Source organism: Caenorhabditis briggsae (genome assembly GCF_000004555.2).
Source record: "Caenorhabditis briggsae AF16 supercontig from assembly CB4, cb25.NA_084, whole genome shotgun sequence".
Classification (NCBI taxonomy): Eukaryota; Metazoa; Nematoda; class Chromadorea; order Rhabditida; family Rhabditidae; genus Caenorhabditis; species Caenorhabditis briggsae.
In genome coordinates this window covers 20093-35876 of record NW_025543400.1, presented here as the reverse complement: position 1 = coordinate 35876, position 15784 = coordinate 20093, and the positions used below count along the sequence as shown (strand labels likewise).

The 15784-nt window shown below is 40.7% G+C and overlaps 4 protein-coding genes across 4 annotated transcripts; all 4 read right to left on the bottom strand.

Moving 5' to 3' along the window:
* Positions 1-642: 642 nt before the first annotated feature.
* On the bottom strand, positions 643-1789 carry Cbr-tbx-11 (the record flags this gene model as incomplete). Its single annotated transcript, XM_002646978.1, has 3 exons — positions 643-1188; positions 1237-1353; positions 1400-1789. 3 exons carry the CDS (start codon positions 1787-1789, stop codon positions 643-645), a joined length of 1053 nt encoding a protein of 350 aa, XP_002647024.1.
* Positions 1790-6373: 4584 nt separating this feature from the next.
* Positions 6374-8271, bottom strand: Cbr-mlc-3 (the record flags this gene model as incomplete). Its single annotated transcript, XM_002646977.1, has 4 exons — positions 6374-6420; positions 6468-6651; positions 7809-8020; positions 8253-8271. 4 exons carry the CDS (start codon positions 8269-8271, stop codon positions 6374-6376), a joined length of 462 nt encoding a protein of 153 aa, XP_002647023.1.
* A 620-nt stretch (positions 8272-8891) lies between these two features.
* CBG24045 lies at positions 8892-13822 on the bottom strand (the record flags this gene model as incomplete). The annotated part of the gene is made up of 8 exons (XM_045241030.1): positions 8892-9065; positions 10080-10293; positions 10340-11271; positions 11317-11794; positions 11843-11932; positions 11979-12886; positions 13092-13513; positions 13558-13822. The coding sequence occupies 8 exons, from the start codon at positions 13820-13822 to the stop codon at positions 8892-8894; spliced, it is 3483 nt and encodes a 1160-aa protein (XP_045091240.1).
* Positions 13823-14070: 248 nt separating this feature from the next.
* CBG24044 lies at positions 14071-15385 on the bottom strand (the record flags this gene model as incomplete). Its single annotated transcript, XM_002646975.1, has 4 exons — positions 14071-14189; positions 14234-14828; positions 14875-15267; positions 15332-15385. 4 exons carry the CDS (start codon positions 15383-15385, stop codon positions 14071-14073), a joined length of 1161 nt encoding a protein of 386 aa, XP_002647021.1.
* Between the last annotated feature and the right edge of the window lie 399 nt (positions 15386-15784).

Here is a 15784-nt window from a genome sequence, read left to right as displayed (position 1 = left end):
GAAACAAGTTCCGAGTCATTAAAAACACAGGTTCTTTGAGGTTTCTGGGTTCCGTCGGAATTTCAGTCGTAGAAATTGAAACCCTGGGAAAAAAAAGCCGCTAACTTTTGTTTTGGAAGAAAGTTTGTGTCTTCTGAAGATTCTAGAAGATGTCTAGCATTTAAACTGTTCATTTACTTCAAAACATTTTTCCAGAGAATTCATCGGGAGCCGACCTGCAAAGAAATGGATATTGGTTTGGCACATAAGTTTCTTTCGATTTTAGCAAAATTTTGATCGAAATCATCTCAAAGCGGAGGGGGCTAGATTAATGAAAGTAATGTTGATAAGCAGCAATAATTGTCTGGCAACGCTAATTCGCCATCAGGTCTAAAATAGTTATTCAAAGAACGACAAAAAAGCTTTTAAAGTTTATTATTGATTTATTATTAGAAAAAACAAAAAAACGGCGAAATCATGTAATAGATGGATGGAAGGAGTGATGCATTTTTCAATTTTGGTGTGAGATTTAAAAAAAAGAAAGAGATCGGTGTGTATGGGACGTCGGGTTAAAGAGAAGACAGAGAGATGGGATGGAGAGAGTTTTGGAATCACAGAATGGCATCATTAAAGCACGAAAAGAAAACATGGAGAATTTTGGATTCATACATCGGCCTCTTCTTTGATGACCTTATCGATAACTACAGTATTTACTGGATCTTCCGGTTGTGTGGGCTGAGAGTCTGGAGAGATGGAAGAAGTTGGAGTGAGCGGTGAATACGGCGTTGAAGGCAAATACGGGAATGAGATGGTTGGGAATTGTAGTCCCATTGCAGCCAACAGATATGGATTGTTCAGTGGGTTCAGCCATGGGATCGCGGAGAAGGCATTCAATGAATTGGCTGGTGGGACGACTTGGACTGCTGGGATGGTCGATGAAGATTGAGTTTGAGTGAAGAGACCAGCGGATGAGAACGGAAGAGTTCTCAAAAGAACTGGATCATTGGTTGGTATGCTTGGAATAGAGTTTAAGACGGCAGGAACTGACGCTACTAGGACGGCTTCTTCATGAGCTGGAGTTTCCTTTCTGCTTTTCTTGATAGGCGGACTGGTGGCTGACGACTCGGCAGCTCGGGGACGACGGCGATCCTCTCTATTCGACTTCGCATATTCGTTTGATTCGGTCTTGATCTTGCAAACTTCATCAATCTGCAGTAATAAACTATTTTTCGTTGATCTGTATATTTTAAAACTTACGTGGTATAAAGTGGCTGTGATGAAAACGGTGTGTGGGAGTCTGATCTCGTAGTTTGATCCTCCCTCTTCGCTGATAGTCAAAACTGGCAAGTATCTGTGCTGAGCATGGAGATGGACCTGAAACACTCAAAATACAATTTATTCTTTTCATAAAGAAACTTACATTTGAGCTATCTTCCTCTTCTCTCATCTTTTTATTTGAGATTCTGACGTCTTCGAAATTAACAGATGAGGCCATCCATTTAGAACCCAACTTTGCTCCTGACTTGTGTTGAACCTTTCGTGGCGCTTCCTTCTTTTCTTGGGATACCGACTCGACGTACTTTCCCTTACAGAATCTCAGCTTTTTGTCGTCGACGTATTCAAAGTGAACCGAAGTTGTGTACATTTTTTCTGGATTCATGCCACTGAACTGATACTCCAGAAGCGGATAGACACGGCGACCAACGCCAGTTATAATCATTTCATGTTGAAGTGGATGGAGCTTATGCCAGAGTGCGTCATACTCTGGAGTCAGACTCGCCGAGATGGTGGAGGTGAGAGAAGAAGACATAGTTGGAGAAGATCTGAAATAAAATATCTTCGAAGAAATAATGGCAAGAGGACGATTGTAAAGATATCGATTATCAAGGAAAACAGGAAAAATCAGAAAAAAGGAGAAAGAGGAAGAGGTAGTCAACTCAAAATGAAATGATGAATGAATGAGGAAAGTCGTGAATGTATCAATCCTAACACAGTGGGCGGGGCATGTCCCACCTTGTTTGGGCGGAGTTTACAGTATTCCCAGGAGTAAAGTGCGAATGTGCGATGACGTTGAGGTTGGTAATTTGTGAGGACGGGTTATGTAAATGGTGGTAATTTCGATGATGAATATAAATATGGAAGCAAGAGGGGAAACATGAAAATCAAGAGGAGATCACAAAGAATGATAGAAAGACTGAAAAACAATGGGTGCAATATTTTTAAAACTTTTTTTTAACTGGCAAGGAAGGGGATGATCATCTGCCACGACTGCGATATCTCTCTGGATAGAGGGGTCATTGTCTAACTAGTTTCAAGTTTAAAACTTTCAGTTAAAATCAAAAAAAAAGTGCGCAGCTTCAAACTTGACGAAAAACTTTTCCACAATTAGAAAGTCAGCTTGGGGCCAGTTTTTCTCAGCTCCTGCACTTGGGTTCAAGCGAGGGGGTCAGAAAACGCGCCCCAGTAAATTTTTCAAAAATTCTCAATTCGCTGCTGAACTTTGTTGGCTGAGTATCACAGTTTTAAACGATGAGCGAAATACGCGCGTTGCAACCAGTTGATTTTTATGAAATAAATCATGATCTAGTTCAAACCCGCGTTCACTTTGAAATTATTAAATTTCTTCTGACCTACGAGTTTGCTGGGGCGCTTTTTCTGACCCCCTCGCTTGAACCCAAGTGCTCCTGTGAAAAATTGTTGAAGAAAAATCCGTCAAACCAAAGTTGATCTACTATGAAATTCTGGCAGGTCTGAATCACGATTCGAAAACTATTCATCTAAATTTTGGAGATCAAAACTAGTTTTCAACTTTCAAGCTATTTGAAAAAGTTGACTCAACAATGCCAGGAAGAAACTCTATTAGAAATTTTAGGTATTTCCGATTTTTGGGTTTTGAACTGACTTTTTAAAATTTCTGTTGCTGATTTAGTGTCTTTATTGATTTCTAGACATGTTCGATTATTGCAGTTACCTTTTCGATTCGATCGTCAATCACTTGTTGGTTCGATTCGGACTTCTGATATTCTCGATTTGTCTCTATCATACTTGCCACAGGCTGGGCCGAGTCAAAGTAAAACATTCTCCGTTCCGGCCTGGCACGGCGGGTTGACCAAAAAGATTGGCTGGAAAATACACCGGAGCGGAATTTGAAAAGTATGGCCACTAGTCCCTAGGAAGATACTGTGGTATTTCTTAAAAATATGAATGTTGTGCGTATTCGAAACATGCCAATGGAGTTCAGTTTGCCAGAAGACATCACATTGACCGACCTGTAATTGAACCCTGAAATGGCTCTACATAATCATTGATCCACGTGTATTGATGCACCTGTCCTAATTTCGTCTCCTACCGATACATCTCTCTTCACATCTTCAATCTTTTTGAGTTTCATGTGTGCCAATTAGCGCCTACTGGGATGTACCAAGTTTAAGTTTGTTTCGAAACCGAAAATACAGTACTCCAGTTTGTAAACCAATTTATTGAAAGTTAAACATAACAACGGAGTCGGTAAAAGTCAACAGGCGGCTCTCCTTTGAAACAGATTCCCCGGAGCCAAGTTGCGGTATTCAGAAAGAGATTCGACAATTAGAGACGTATGAAACATGCCGACAGTGTCTAGAATGACGTTAGACTGTCAGGCTAGATAAGATCCATGCGACAGTGATCTTGTAATTGGTCGGATGAATGGGATCTAAGTTTCAGAGGTGTCGGAACCGTCAGTGTTCCAATAACGTTTGCTGGTGTTTTCCAACATTTTCTATAGGAGGAAGTAATCAATGAGCTACACTGAATTGCAACTCGAATCTTTTTTGATAAACTTTTTTCATGAATGGTCCTACAATTTATAACATATGTATGTACATTTTATTTTATTTATATCAAAACCCATTTAATAATACATTTCATACTCATTTCTTCACTGAAAATTTTTAAATCTCCTTTCACGGATTCCTGCGAATTGACAGTTCTAGGGTGAGCCGGTTCACATAATTACTACACAGTCTGAAAATGCGAATCATAGTAAAATCCGTTCTTCTTTTGATGAATCCCTGGAGCTAAGGCTGTGCAAAACGCAGTCGCGGCCGGCCGCGGCCGAAGACGGGGGTAGGTTGCCGTGAACCAATACGGCCGTCCTTTCGAAAATAAGCTGATCTACCCAAGAAGTACTAGGGCCGCTAGGCCGCCGTACCCTACCTTTTTCATAAGTACCATTTTTAAAATGATGCGACCGGCCGTGGCACAGCTTTGCCTGGACACTCTGTACAAAGGTCCCCAGGCCGATTCTGTTTGTAATATGCCGACAGTGTTTGAATTGACAGGAGACAGACAAGGACGGGCCGTTGACGGACTGTCGACGGACCAACTCGGGAAACCGACTTGACAGTTTAGATTGGAATTCGGCCAGGACACAAATTTCATACGGCCACTAGATTACAGAATAAGGACATAAGCTAATATTCATAACATCACAAGGCCTCAAAAAATAGGCTGGAGAAAGACGGCTGAATGGTAGTCGAAGAGGCTCGGAGTGGTCTTGTATCCGGTGAATTTCTGTTTCTTCCTTTGAGTTTATACAGTATTCTTTCAATGTTCTCAGATGTATATGTGATATCAGTGCGGAACTTCAAAGTTGGATTAGCAACAAGAGCCAAAGCAGTCTCCAAGTATTCCCTCTTTTTTGTCGATTTTTGGAAACATTTTTGTTTAGAACGCAGTTGAGAGAATTTTAGTATCTTCCACATTGTTTTCCCCTTTTCTCTGATTTTTTGAAAACTATAATTGTATGATACTGGAAACACTCTAATAGAAGGCAACCCAAACTGTCAAATTTGAGCCTATATATCTCGTTTCCTGTGAAAGATATCAAAAGATGGTTGGCAGATAAAATGTTTTTGATATTTTGATAAACATTTTGTTAGTTGTTCAACTTTTCATATCTTTAACAGGAAACGAGATACAGTGGCGAGAAATGGTGAGGAAAATTTTTTCGAACATTCGTAACTTTGTTCAAAATTGCTCAATCGACTTGAAATTCTGCATGAGAGTAGCTGTAAAATCCAAAAACATAAAAATCGGTATTTTGAAAATTTCTCATTCTCGGAATTTTCAGAGCAGTTTCAGATGTAACAGTGGTTCGTGAATCCAAAAAAAACTTTTTTTCCAGAATTTTTTCTGGCTTTGATTTTAGATGTAACATGATTCTCAGTGTCCAAATATGCACCAAAAATTTGAAGAATTTTGGTTTTAACTCAGCTGAAAATGCAATTTTAACTCAGCTGAAAATGTATTTTTGATGCTCAAAATTTCACAAATGATGTGTTTTAAGTTGCTTATCAGTTTTGTAACAAAAGTTTTTCAATTGTATAGAAAAATTTTTTTCTTTTTTTTCACATCTAGGGAAAATCTCTAAAATCTAAAAATGAGAAAAAAATTTTCTATACAATTGAAAAACTTTTGTTACAAAACTGATAAGCAACTCAAAACACATCATTTGTAAATTTTTGAGAATCAAAAATACATTTTCAGCTGAGTTATGGCAAAAATGCCGACACATACCTTTTGTGCTCTGAGCTTCATAACTCGAGAGCCCGACTTCCAAAATTCCTCAAAACTTTTTTGGTGCATATTTGGACACTGAGAATCATGTTACATCTAAAATCAAAGCCAGAAAAAATTCTGGAAAAAGCCAGAAAAAATTCTAGAATATATGTGTTTGGATTTTACAGCTACTCTCATGCACAATTTCAAGTCGATTGAGCAATTTTGAACAAAGTTATGAATGTTCGAAAAAATTCTCCTCACCACTGCTCGCCGCTGTATACGGGATCAAAGTTGGATGACATTCTATTAGACAGATTACGGTAATCTGAATCTCTTCGAACCTAACTGGCTAATTGTATAGTTTATTTCAACCCAAACTGTGCATCCAACTCTCTTAATTCGAAACATTCTTTCATCGAAAAATTGGTTTATTACAATCCAGAGAAAAGATACAAAAAGCAAAACGATGAATTGAGTTTTTTGTTGAAATTTTTTATTGAAGCTGTTCAGACTGTTGTATTTCTTTTTTCAAAAAAACCAAACAGAAGACTTCTGAATGTGGACCGAGAAAAAACAGGTGGGATTTCTATGTGATGAAAACAGAAAGTTGGATGCACACCTTTTTCAGTTCAAAGAGAATTTTAAAAAATAGGAAGAGAATAAGAATAGACCACTAAACGATGCATTTATAAACAAGGAAGAGAAGACATCCGAAAAATTTTTTTGGGTGGTGGGAATCAGAAAAAAACGGTTTGAAGTAAAAATTATATAGAAATGATGGTGTGGAGTGGGAATGCACAATGTGCAAAGAAAAAAGAAAGGGATTGGGGGGGAGATGATGAAGAATTAGGATCTAGTCTTGGTCTGGGAATGGTCCGGCCAAAACCTTCTTGATGAAATCTGAAAATAAATTTATAAGATTCAGGGGTCCCCATACAGTATCTTACCCTCGTACTTGACCATGCCTTCTCCGTCTTCAACTCCCTTGAGGAGCTCATCAGCCTCATCAGCAGAGAGTCTCTCTCCGAGTGCCAAAAGGATGTGTCTGAGTTCGGCGGCCAAGATCTTTCCGGTCTCTTCCTTGTCGAACACCTTGAGTCCCTCGAAGAAGTCAGCATAAGTTCCTTGCTCCTGCAATTATAGACACATTTTTCAATCCATTCCCCGTTAGTACATTTTATATCTTCCCCCTCACAAAAGTTTTGCCAACACGATGGCTTCTTTCTTTATTACACTGCGCCGCCGATTCTCGGAGGAGTCTCTCTCCCACACATCAAACGGGATCTCTATCTTTTTCTCTCATTCTAAAGATTATTGATTCATTGGAGAAGAGAGCGGGGATGAGCAACGCGGAGAAAGATGAAGATGATGGCATGTGCCGTTTGGGATAAGAAACAGATAGAGACAAGAAAAAAAAACAAGATGAGCGATGTTCGGAGAAGACAAATGAAGAGAGAGAGACGTCATCAGATATTGGTATTGATGGGTCTTATATATTTCAATATTTCTATTTTCCGAAGTATCGATTTTCGGAGGTTTTCGTAAAGAAATGGAGTTTTCAGAATTATGAGTTACTGTAGAACATTTTGGGACAACATCCAAAAATAGTGTCAAAATCGAAATTTTCACTGTAACCCATGAGAACTTTAGCTAGCAAATAGCAAGTTAAGAAGATTCTAGACATAAAGTTAGACAGTCAAATACAGTAAGAATGTTGAACAATCAACTACAGTAATCTCACTAGATCAGCAACTGATGATAAAATTTGCAAACGAATATATCAAAAAAAAGGATCCAAACTCAAAAATCTATTCAATTGGAACATCAAAAACTATTAAAAATTGACGAAAAGGCAACTGTCAAATTAAGCTACAGTAATCCAACGAGATGATCTTGAAGCTACAGTAACCGGAAAATTTAAACTGTCAAAAGAGCTACAGTAACCGGGAAGATAAAAAATGTCAAATGAAGCTACAGTAATCCTATCATAATCATCTCCTAGCTACAGCAATCGATTCAAGCTATAGTTTTCAGCCAGGTTAGCATGCCAGAGATTGCTACAGTAACCTAACAATCATTTCATCAAACTTCAAATGGCTAAAAGTAGTTTCAGTGAATTTTCTACTTACAAGAAGTTTTTGTTTCTCTAAAAATCTAATATTTGCTTACTCCGAGATATCCTTACGTAAGTAGCTCGCACTATTTGATTATCACTTGGCGCGCTATCTCTCACTCTCTCTCTCTCAATCCCAAAAAACGAATTTTACAACAAAATAAAACGAACGAACCTTTTCCTTGGAGAGTTGCTCGTAGATTGGGAGCCACTCCTCGAAGGTGATTCTCTTCTCACCCTTGCGCTTGAATTCCTGTCCGGAGGCCTTCACGACCATAGCCTGAGTTGGCTTGAGTCCGGCGGCGCGGGCGACATCTCCGATTTGGGTTCCGTCGATCTTTCCGTCGAGTTCCTCGTCGTAGAGGTTGAAGATCTCCTTGAGAACGTCTGGAGAGATGAAGAAAATGAAAAAAGAAACAGGAAGAAGAAGGGTTTTCAGATTCTATGGCTTGATTCCGAAGTTCAAAATAAACGGATAATTCAGAATTTAAGACCTTAGAACTTGGTGAAACATTATTCAGATTCTAAAGCTTCAGAACCATAATAGAGAATTCAGAATCTAAGATTTTGAAACACCGAATATGGGGGACCTTATCAAAAATTCTAATTCTAGACTCACCTTGCGATGGAGCTGGCATTATGTGATGTGTGAGTGTTTGGTGGGGGACTCGGTGATGAGGAAAGAAGTGAGAGTGAAAAGAGAAGCGACGGTGGGGCCACCCTAAGTGTACACTGTGGAAGCTCCTGCCTTCAAGATGGGGGCGGATGGGGAGAGGATGGGGCGGGGATGTGTGATCTCTCCCGGCAGCACACTATCTCTCGACTCCCGATCTTGAGGGAAGGAGAGCGAGAGCCCCAAGAAAGTTGGGGGATGTAAAGCCTCCGAGGATCCGAGGTAGGGTGGGATAGCGTGCGATTCGAGGAGAGCGAGTATTCCGATTCGAAGAGAGAGCAGGTGAGAGATGCGGTAGGCTCAATGAGACGGCAGAGTGGGAAGCATAGAGGTTTTTTGTGGAAGAGTAACTGTTTCGTTTTTTTTGAGAGTTGCAAGGGAAAGATCTGGTTTTCAGAAAGTTTATGAAAAATGACTAAAAGATGGGTCAAGATTAGGAAACAACAAAAGTTCCAGAAGTCTGGAATCGAAGCGAGTATATATGAATATTAGGGGGAAAGGAAAGGGACAGAACAATTTGAAAATGTTTAACAATGGGGGATCAACAAAAACAAAAAAAAACAATTACAATAACGAAATGAAGTTCTACTCGGTGTATCTGGCCAAATCGAGACGTGGTACGATATTCATAGATTGGAGCTCCTGGAAGAGTAGTTTGCAGGCATATGGAATCTTGATATTGGCCATGGACTTGCTGGAACGACACTTTTGACACCATCCTTTGGATCCAATCACTCCACAACCAGTACAGACATCAACCTGGAAGAATCATAATTGTCATTTTCCCATTTAGGATATCTTTTTGTTGTGACCTATTTGTTCCCAGAAGTTCAGTTCATTTTTCTCTCTCGACGAACCCGATTAATTCGTTGTAAACGCGTGTCGAGTTCTCTCTGTTTCTCTACTATTATTTTTTCCCGATCTTACTCGGATATTTGTACCCTCCCAATTTTTAGCACATCCATTTCTCCCTCTCTCCCCACCGCGTGCCACTTCAATCGCACATTTTCTCGGCATTCCACTCCTGGGAGCACAAAAAGCGCAGAGCACCCACTGATGCTGCTACTGCTCCTCTTCTTCTTCTTCCTCCTCAGTTTTTCTTCTTCTTCGTCTTTCTCTGCCAAAGATTTTACTCGAAAGGATCCAGGAAGAAAGAGTGATCGGAAGAGACGCAGACTGACTAGTCGTTGGGGGATATACACTGGCGAAATGGCAATCAAGAAGAGATCAGCTAGCTGTCTCGTGTATCTTCTACCTCAGCACTACTCTCTCGCATGCACCGGCAATCTCTTCTCTTCCCTATTTTTCTTCCGTTGACTATTTTGTGGGGCAAAAAAGTAGAAGAAGGAAAGGATGATGATGAAAATGAAGCAAAGAGACTTGCTGCATCAGATAAATGGCTCGATAGATAGAAGGGTCAAGTAGTGATAACACTGGCACCGCAGTGTGAGATTGGAACCTCAGATGAATGTTTATTAGGTTCCACTTTTCGACTCTCCACCATGAAGTACGCGGACTGCGGACTCTAACATAGTAACTATACAGTTTCAGCTGTTATCATAAAGTGCTAGATTTGCCAACCGCAGATAAGGGATTCCTGGAAAAGGGAGAGGACGAGCAAAGTCTACCCACGCAGTAACAACCTCGGCACAGTCTCTCGCGCGGTGGGAGAAGCCCTCGCAACAGTTTCGCTCCTCTTTTCAAAAATCCACTTGAGTGTTACGCTTGCGGCGAGGGCGACCTAGTGTAATGATGAGTGAGCAAAAATTGCGCACATTGGAAACAGCGACGAACAAAAAAAACCTCAATGGGGATAAGAGGGACGAAAGATCGGAATAGTACCTTGAACTCATCGGACGACACCATAAGTCGTTCGATCAGCAGCATCGATGCTCCGTAGGCAATGAGGCAATCTCTTTCCATTTCTCCAAGACGCAGACCTCCTTCTCTGGATCTTCCTTCAGTTGGTTGACGAGTGAGAGCGGCTCTGGAAATTCAAACTTTCAGAAGAACATACAGTCACAATAACATACCTAGGACCTCTAGCACGAGCGTGCATTTTATCCAACACCATATGCTTCAACTTTTGGTAGTAGATGGGTCCGAAATAAATATACGCAGAGAGTGGTTGACCTGTGATTCCACTAGTCAACATATCCTTTCCCATATAATTGTATCCTCTAGCGGCCAGCTCTTCGCATACATCCTTTACTTGATCTCCTCCGAACGCGGTTCCATAGTGATAGGTTCCATTCATCACTCCTGCTTTTCCAGACAGCAACTCCATCAGTTTACCCACTGTCATTCGAGAAGGATATCCATGAGGATTCATAATCATATCAGGAACCATTCCAAGGTCATTGAACGGCATATCTTCTTGTTGAGCAATCAGTCCACAAACTCCTTTCTGGCCATGTCTAGATGAGAACTTGTCTCCAAGCTCCGGTCTTCGAGTCTGTCTCAGCAGCACTTTGAAAAGATGAGCTTCGTCTTCATTGTAAGTGAGCAAAACGCGCTCAGCATACGACGGAGTTGGAGTCTTGTAGGTGATAGAAACGTCTTTGTAAGCCACATCGCGTCCAGCAATTCCAATAGTATTAGCAGAAGCAGCAGATCCACTCTCTGCGCTGACTACTGGCATATATTTGTTGATGATCGTTTGCTTCGGAAGAATACGTGCTCCAGTGAAAACGATACCTTCTTGATCCAAGTTTTTATGCTTGAAAATCGGTTTCAAGGTTACTGAATCAACAGCGGGGCCCAGAAGACGATCGTAAGTCTGATTCGGGTACTTCTTGGCAGTTCCTTTTACATGTTTATACACCAGACAACGACCATATCCACGATCCAAAGAAGCTTTGTTAAGAACCAGAGCGTCTTCAATATCGTATCCACTGTATGACATGACAGCAATAATCCCGTTCGCACCAGCAGGAAGTTTCTCGAAGTTGGTCAACTCAATTGTCTGAAAATCTTAGTTTGAAAAAAATATTTCGATAATTAAGCTAACCTTCGACTTGACAAGTGGTCTCTGTGGATAGCATAACAAGTACATGATGGAGTCGATTCTCTTCTGTTGATTGTACGCAATAGTTCCCATCGCTTGCTTACCCATAGCACATTGATACGTGTTACGAGGAGACTGGTTATGGTGAGGATATGGAATTAGACCTGCGCAAACTCCCAAAAGTGTGAATGGTTCAATTTCCAAATGTGTCGTCTCGGCTCCGATTTCGTTTTCATAAACAGCGATTAGAGCATCGTTCATCTCATTTACATCCAGATATTCAACGATTCCATCATCTACAAAATCTTCGAAAATCCGTTTTCCCTCTTTCAACTCTTGAACATGTGTCTCCGTAAGCATTGGTTTTCCATGTCGGACAATTATATAAGGACGGCACAGGCGACCACCATCAGAGGAGATGAACACGGAACGATTGGTCATAGAACGGGAAACAGAAACGAACTCAGAGAGTAGACCACTTCTGAAATACATTTTTGTAATGATGGCAGGGAATTTTAGATGTTTTTACCTTCTCAAATCTCTGACCGCTTTCACAACTCGTTCCGGATCGACAGCTGTTCCAATGAGAACTCCGTTTAAGAAGATCAATGTGTTCTCTCTGAAACATAATTATGAGCAATAATAGTAATATTCACTTTACTTACGGTTTGTTGACATGAGAGAAATGAACATTATGCAAATCTTCAACTCCCGAGTTCAACAACAGCCGAAGCACTGGCTTCTCATCCGAATCGGTGGTGATGTGACTGATAAGGGCAAGATTTTTGACGAGACCGCAAGCTTCTCCTTCAGGAGTGTCACTGGGACACAACATTCCCCACTGGGATGGTTGTAGGGAACGAGGGCCGGAAACTTTGCGAGTCTTTTCGAATGTAGAATTGATTCTGGTCATCATTCCAAGCGCCGAGATATAAGATAGACGACTAAGAACCTGTGTGACACCAAGACGTTCCATACGGAATCTTTTGATGATCCAATTTCCTGTCGACATTGCATTGACTATGGTATTAGTGATCATATCTTGACGCATATGCTTTACTATATCCAACGGCGCAGCCATTGTCTTCATGAGCGCATTGTCCGCTATTCTCTTCAATTCAGAATTGAATCGTTTGAAGACGTCTTCAAAGAGAAGTGCCAACAGAGATCCTGCCAATTCAAGACGTTTGTTTCCATAGAAATCCCTATCATCAAGTTCATTCTCTCCCATTTCGGTCTGAATCAATCGCCTTGTCATCTGACCCAAATAAATCGCCTTCATTTTGAAATTTCCATCTGGACAAGCGATATGCGTGATCATCGAGTTGGACAGGAAATCAACAGCTTCGTGTTCCTTCGGCGCAGTCAAAACGCTTACAGAAGTTCCTGGTAGTGATCCGAATGGTGTGAATTTGCGTGCCTTAACTTTGGATGTGACATAAGCCAGAGCTTGTTGTTGAGTGTACACTCCTGCGTTGATGCATTCTTCGAGAGTTTGAGCGAACGCAGAAACGTACTTCTCTTCGTGTCCAATCGTGCTGACAATGTCGAAATCAGACTCGACGCCCATGGCCTGAAAAACTTTAACTTTAATCTTCCTTATACATAAAACGCTACATGCGTCTGTCTGTCCGCTTTTGAAAAGTTTGAAAAATAAATATAGGTTTATGTGACCCTCTAAGAAAAATGAAGAACGGAGCGACGAACCAGTAAAAAACCAGATTGAATGGCGCCGAAGGCACATCAGCTTGTAAATGCAATAAATTAAAAATGGTTACCTTGAAAATAATCGAAACTGGGACATCATCGGTGAGTTGATTGTGACGAACAGAGTATTTTCCTTTCTTCACAGTAACATATGTTTTACTTTTCCTTTCGGAAGTGGATGACAACACTTCACACTGCAATTCCTTACTCGAGTTCCTTCCAACCATGATACGATTCTTCGACAATTGTTCTTGGATCAGGATCACTTTCTCACTTCCTTTTACGACGAAATAACCTCCTGGATCATGTGGACATTCTTGAACTCGTGCTAGCTCTTCTTCTGCGAGATCTCGCAAAATACATTTGCTCGATCGAAGCATGATTGGCATTCGACCAATGACGAGATCCTTCTTGTACACTCGTTGATGTCCACGAGTATATTCAATGTCAACTGAGATGGGAGCAGAATAGGTCATATCGCGAAGACGGCATTCTTAGGAGTGATTTTGTCATGTGTCATGTTGAGTCCTTCTTCACTGCTTGGCTTCCCTACTCGGATATCCAGATATGTCAGATGGAAATTTGGATTCGCATCCGAAGTGATCTTTTGGTTTGACAGCATGATATTTCGAATTTCCACATTGACAAAGTGATCGAAACTGACCAAATGCTGCTTTACAAGACCTCGAACCTTCAGGAAAGCAGGAACCAAAAGCCATTTATCCTTTAACGGAAGACATTTCTGTTCTTTACCACTTTCTGATTTGTTTCGAGATCGGCCATTTGCTTGGCCGGAAGCCATCTGAAAGTGATAAATTGAGAAAATTCTGAAAGCCAACAATCAAAGACGATATTTAGCAGAACAAAGACAGAGAATCGAAAAAGAACTCATAGCAAAAAAAAAGAAAACTTTATGAGCAAAAAGACTATTCACACGGTGAATGATAAAAGAAAAGGCACAGTTTATAGCACACCCGGAAGCATCAATCATAACTAAAATTAATAAATACATTGGTTCCTATTATAATCTCTATTTTTCTATTATATGCTTTAAAGCTTCAGATCAGTGTTGTTTGGCAATGGCGAGAAGTAGTGGTCGATTACAGACTCTTTGACATCTGCCAATGTTGCTGGGTTCCACTTTGGATTGCGGTCTTTGTCGATGAGAACTGAAATCAAAAATATTTCCAGTGCTTTGAGAGATATTACTCACTTGCTCTGCAACCCTCATGGAAGTCCTTGTCAGCGAGGAATCTTTGAGTCAGACGATACTCCATAGTGAAGATTTTGGCGTAGTTCATCTTGCTTCCCTCTGTGATTTGGCGATGAGTAACCTTGAGAGACGTTGGACTCATCTTTCCGAGGAGGGCGGTTTGTTTTTTCGCCCATTCACTCCCATCTTTCTCGAGACTGGATAAAATGTCTTCGACACTTCGGGCTCCGAATGCGTCTCTGATTTGAGATAGATTTTTGGAAAGGCTGAACTCTGGAATTTTCTTGGGCTCGAATGAACGTATGACTTCATCCACAGAATTCTCATTCACGTCTTTCATACTGACAAGTTCTTTCTCCAACTTTGCAAGTTGTGCGGATTCGACGAAATGGGTAGCAAGTCCGGCATGGAAGGCGTCAGCCCCGAGAAGTCGATAACCAGTGAGAGCCAAGTACATTCCGAGGTTTCCTTTGAGCCGGGAGAGGAAATAGGATCCACCGACATCAGGGAACAGGCCGAGAGCGGTTTCTGGCATGGCAAGCATAGTTTTCTCGGTGGCGACACGGAATCTTCCGTTGACAGAAAGACCACATCCCTAAAAACTTTTCAATTATGATTTGGACAGTATGAGAAATACTCACTCCTCCCATGACAATTCCATCAATCAAGCAAACATACTGCTTGTTAAAAGTACCGATAAGATGATTCAAAATGTACTCCTCTCGGAAGAAGTCTTTATGCATCGTGCAGTCTTTTCCATTTTCGGCATCTTTGAAAGAGCGGACGACAGCTAGAACATCTCCACCAGCACAGAAGGCTTTCTCTCCAGATCCTTTCAGAATCACTAGATCCACGTCAGAAGATGAATTCCATTCCTGAAGTTTCGGGTAGAACTCGCGAACCATACTCAAGTTGAGAGCGTTCAAAGCCTTTGGTCTATTGAGTGTCACTACTTTCTTCGATCCATGACAATCGACCAGAATTTCTGACCGAACCGTTGAACTCATCGAGAAGGACATCTTTTGACAGAGTTCCTGGAAAAATACATTTTTGGCCGTTAAAAATCTTAATTAAGAGGTTAGTGTTCAAACAATAAACCTTGGCATTGAGTCCGCGCAAGAGTGCGGGCAAGTTTCGGACGGAACTTCCCATGTCTCTGAAAATTAGGTCTATCGGAAATAGAAAATAATAATAATAACGAATAGCGAAAAGTGTCAGTTTTTATAGGATGAGAAAGATACATCAATGATCAAAAAAAGCTTTGTGCACTTTAAAACTTTGTTCGGCCATAACAACAGTTGGGCTGAACTTTTTTGAAATTGAATTAGCACAACTTCTAAAATATAAATCTCAATTAATACATATTGTCGAATTAAAAAAAGTGGGATCTGAAAATTTGAAAGGCGTAGCTTTTTTGATCTACGAAAAAGTGCGGCAAAAACGTAATATTTCAGATTTTTGCCTCGTTCGAGCTACTTTCGCAATTAAGTTCGGTTTTTTGATGAAAAACATATTCTATAGATGCTATCAAATTCAGTTTTCAGTTGAAAA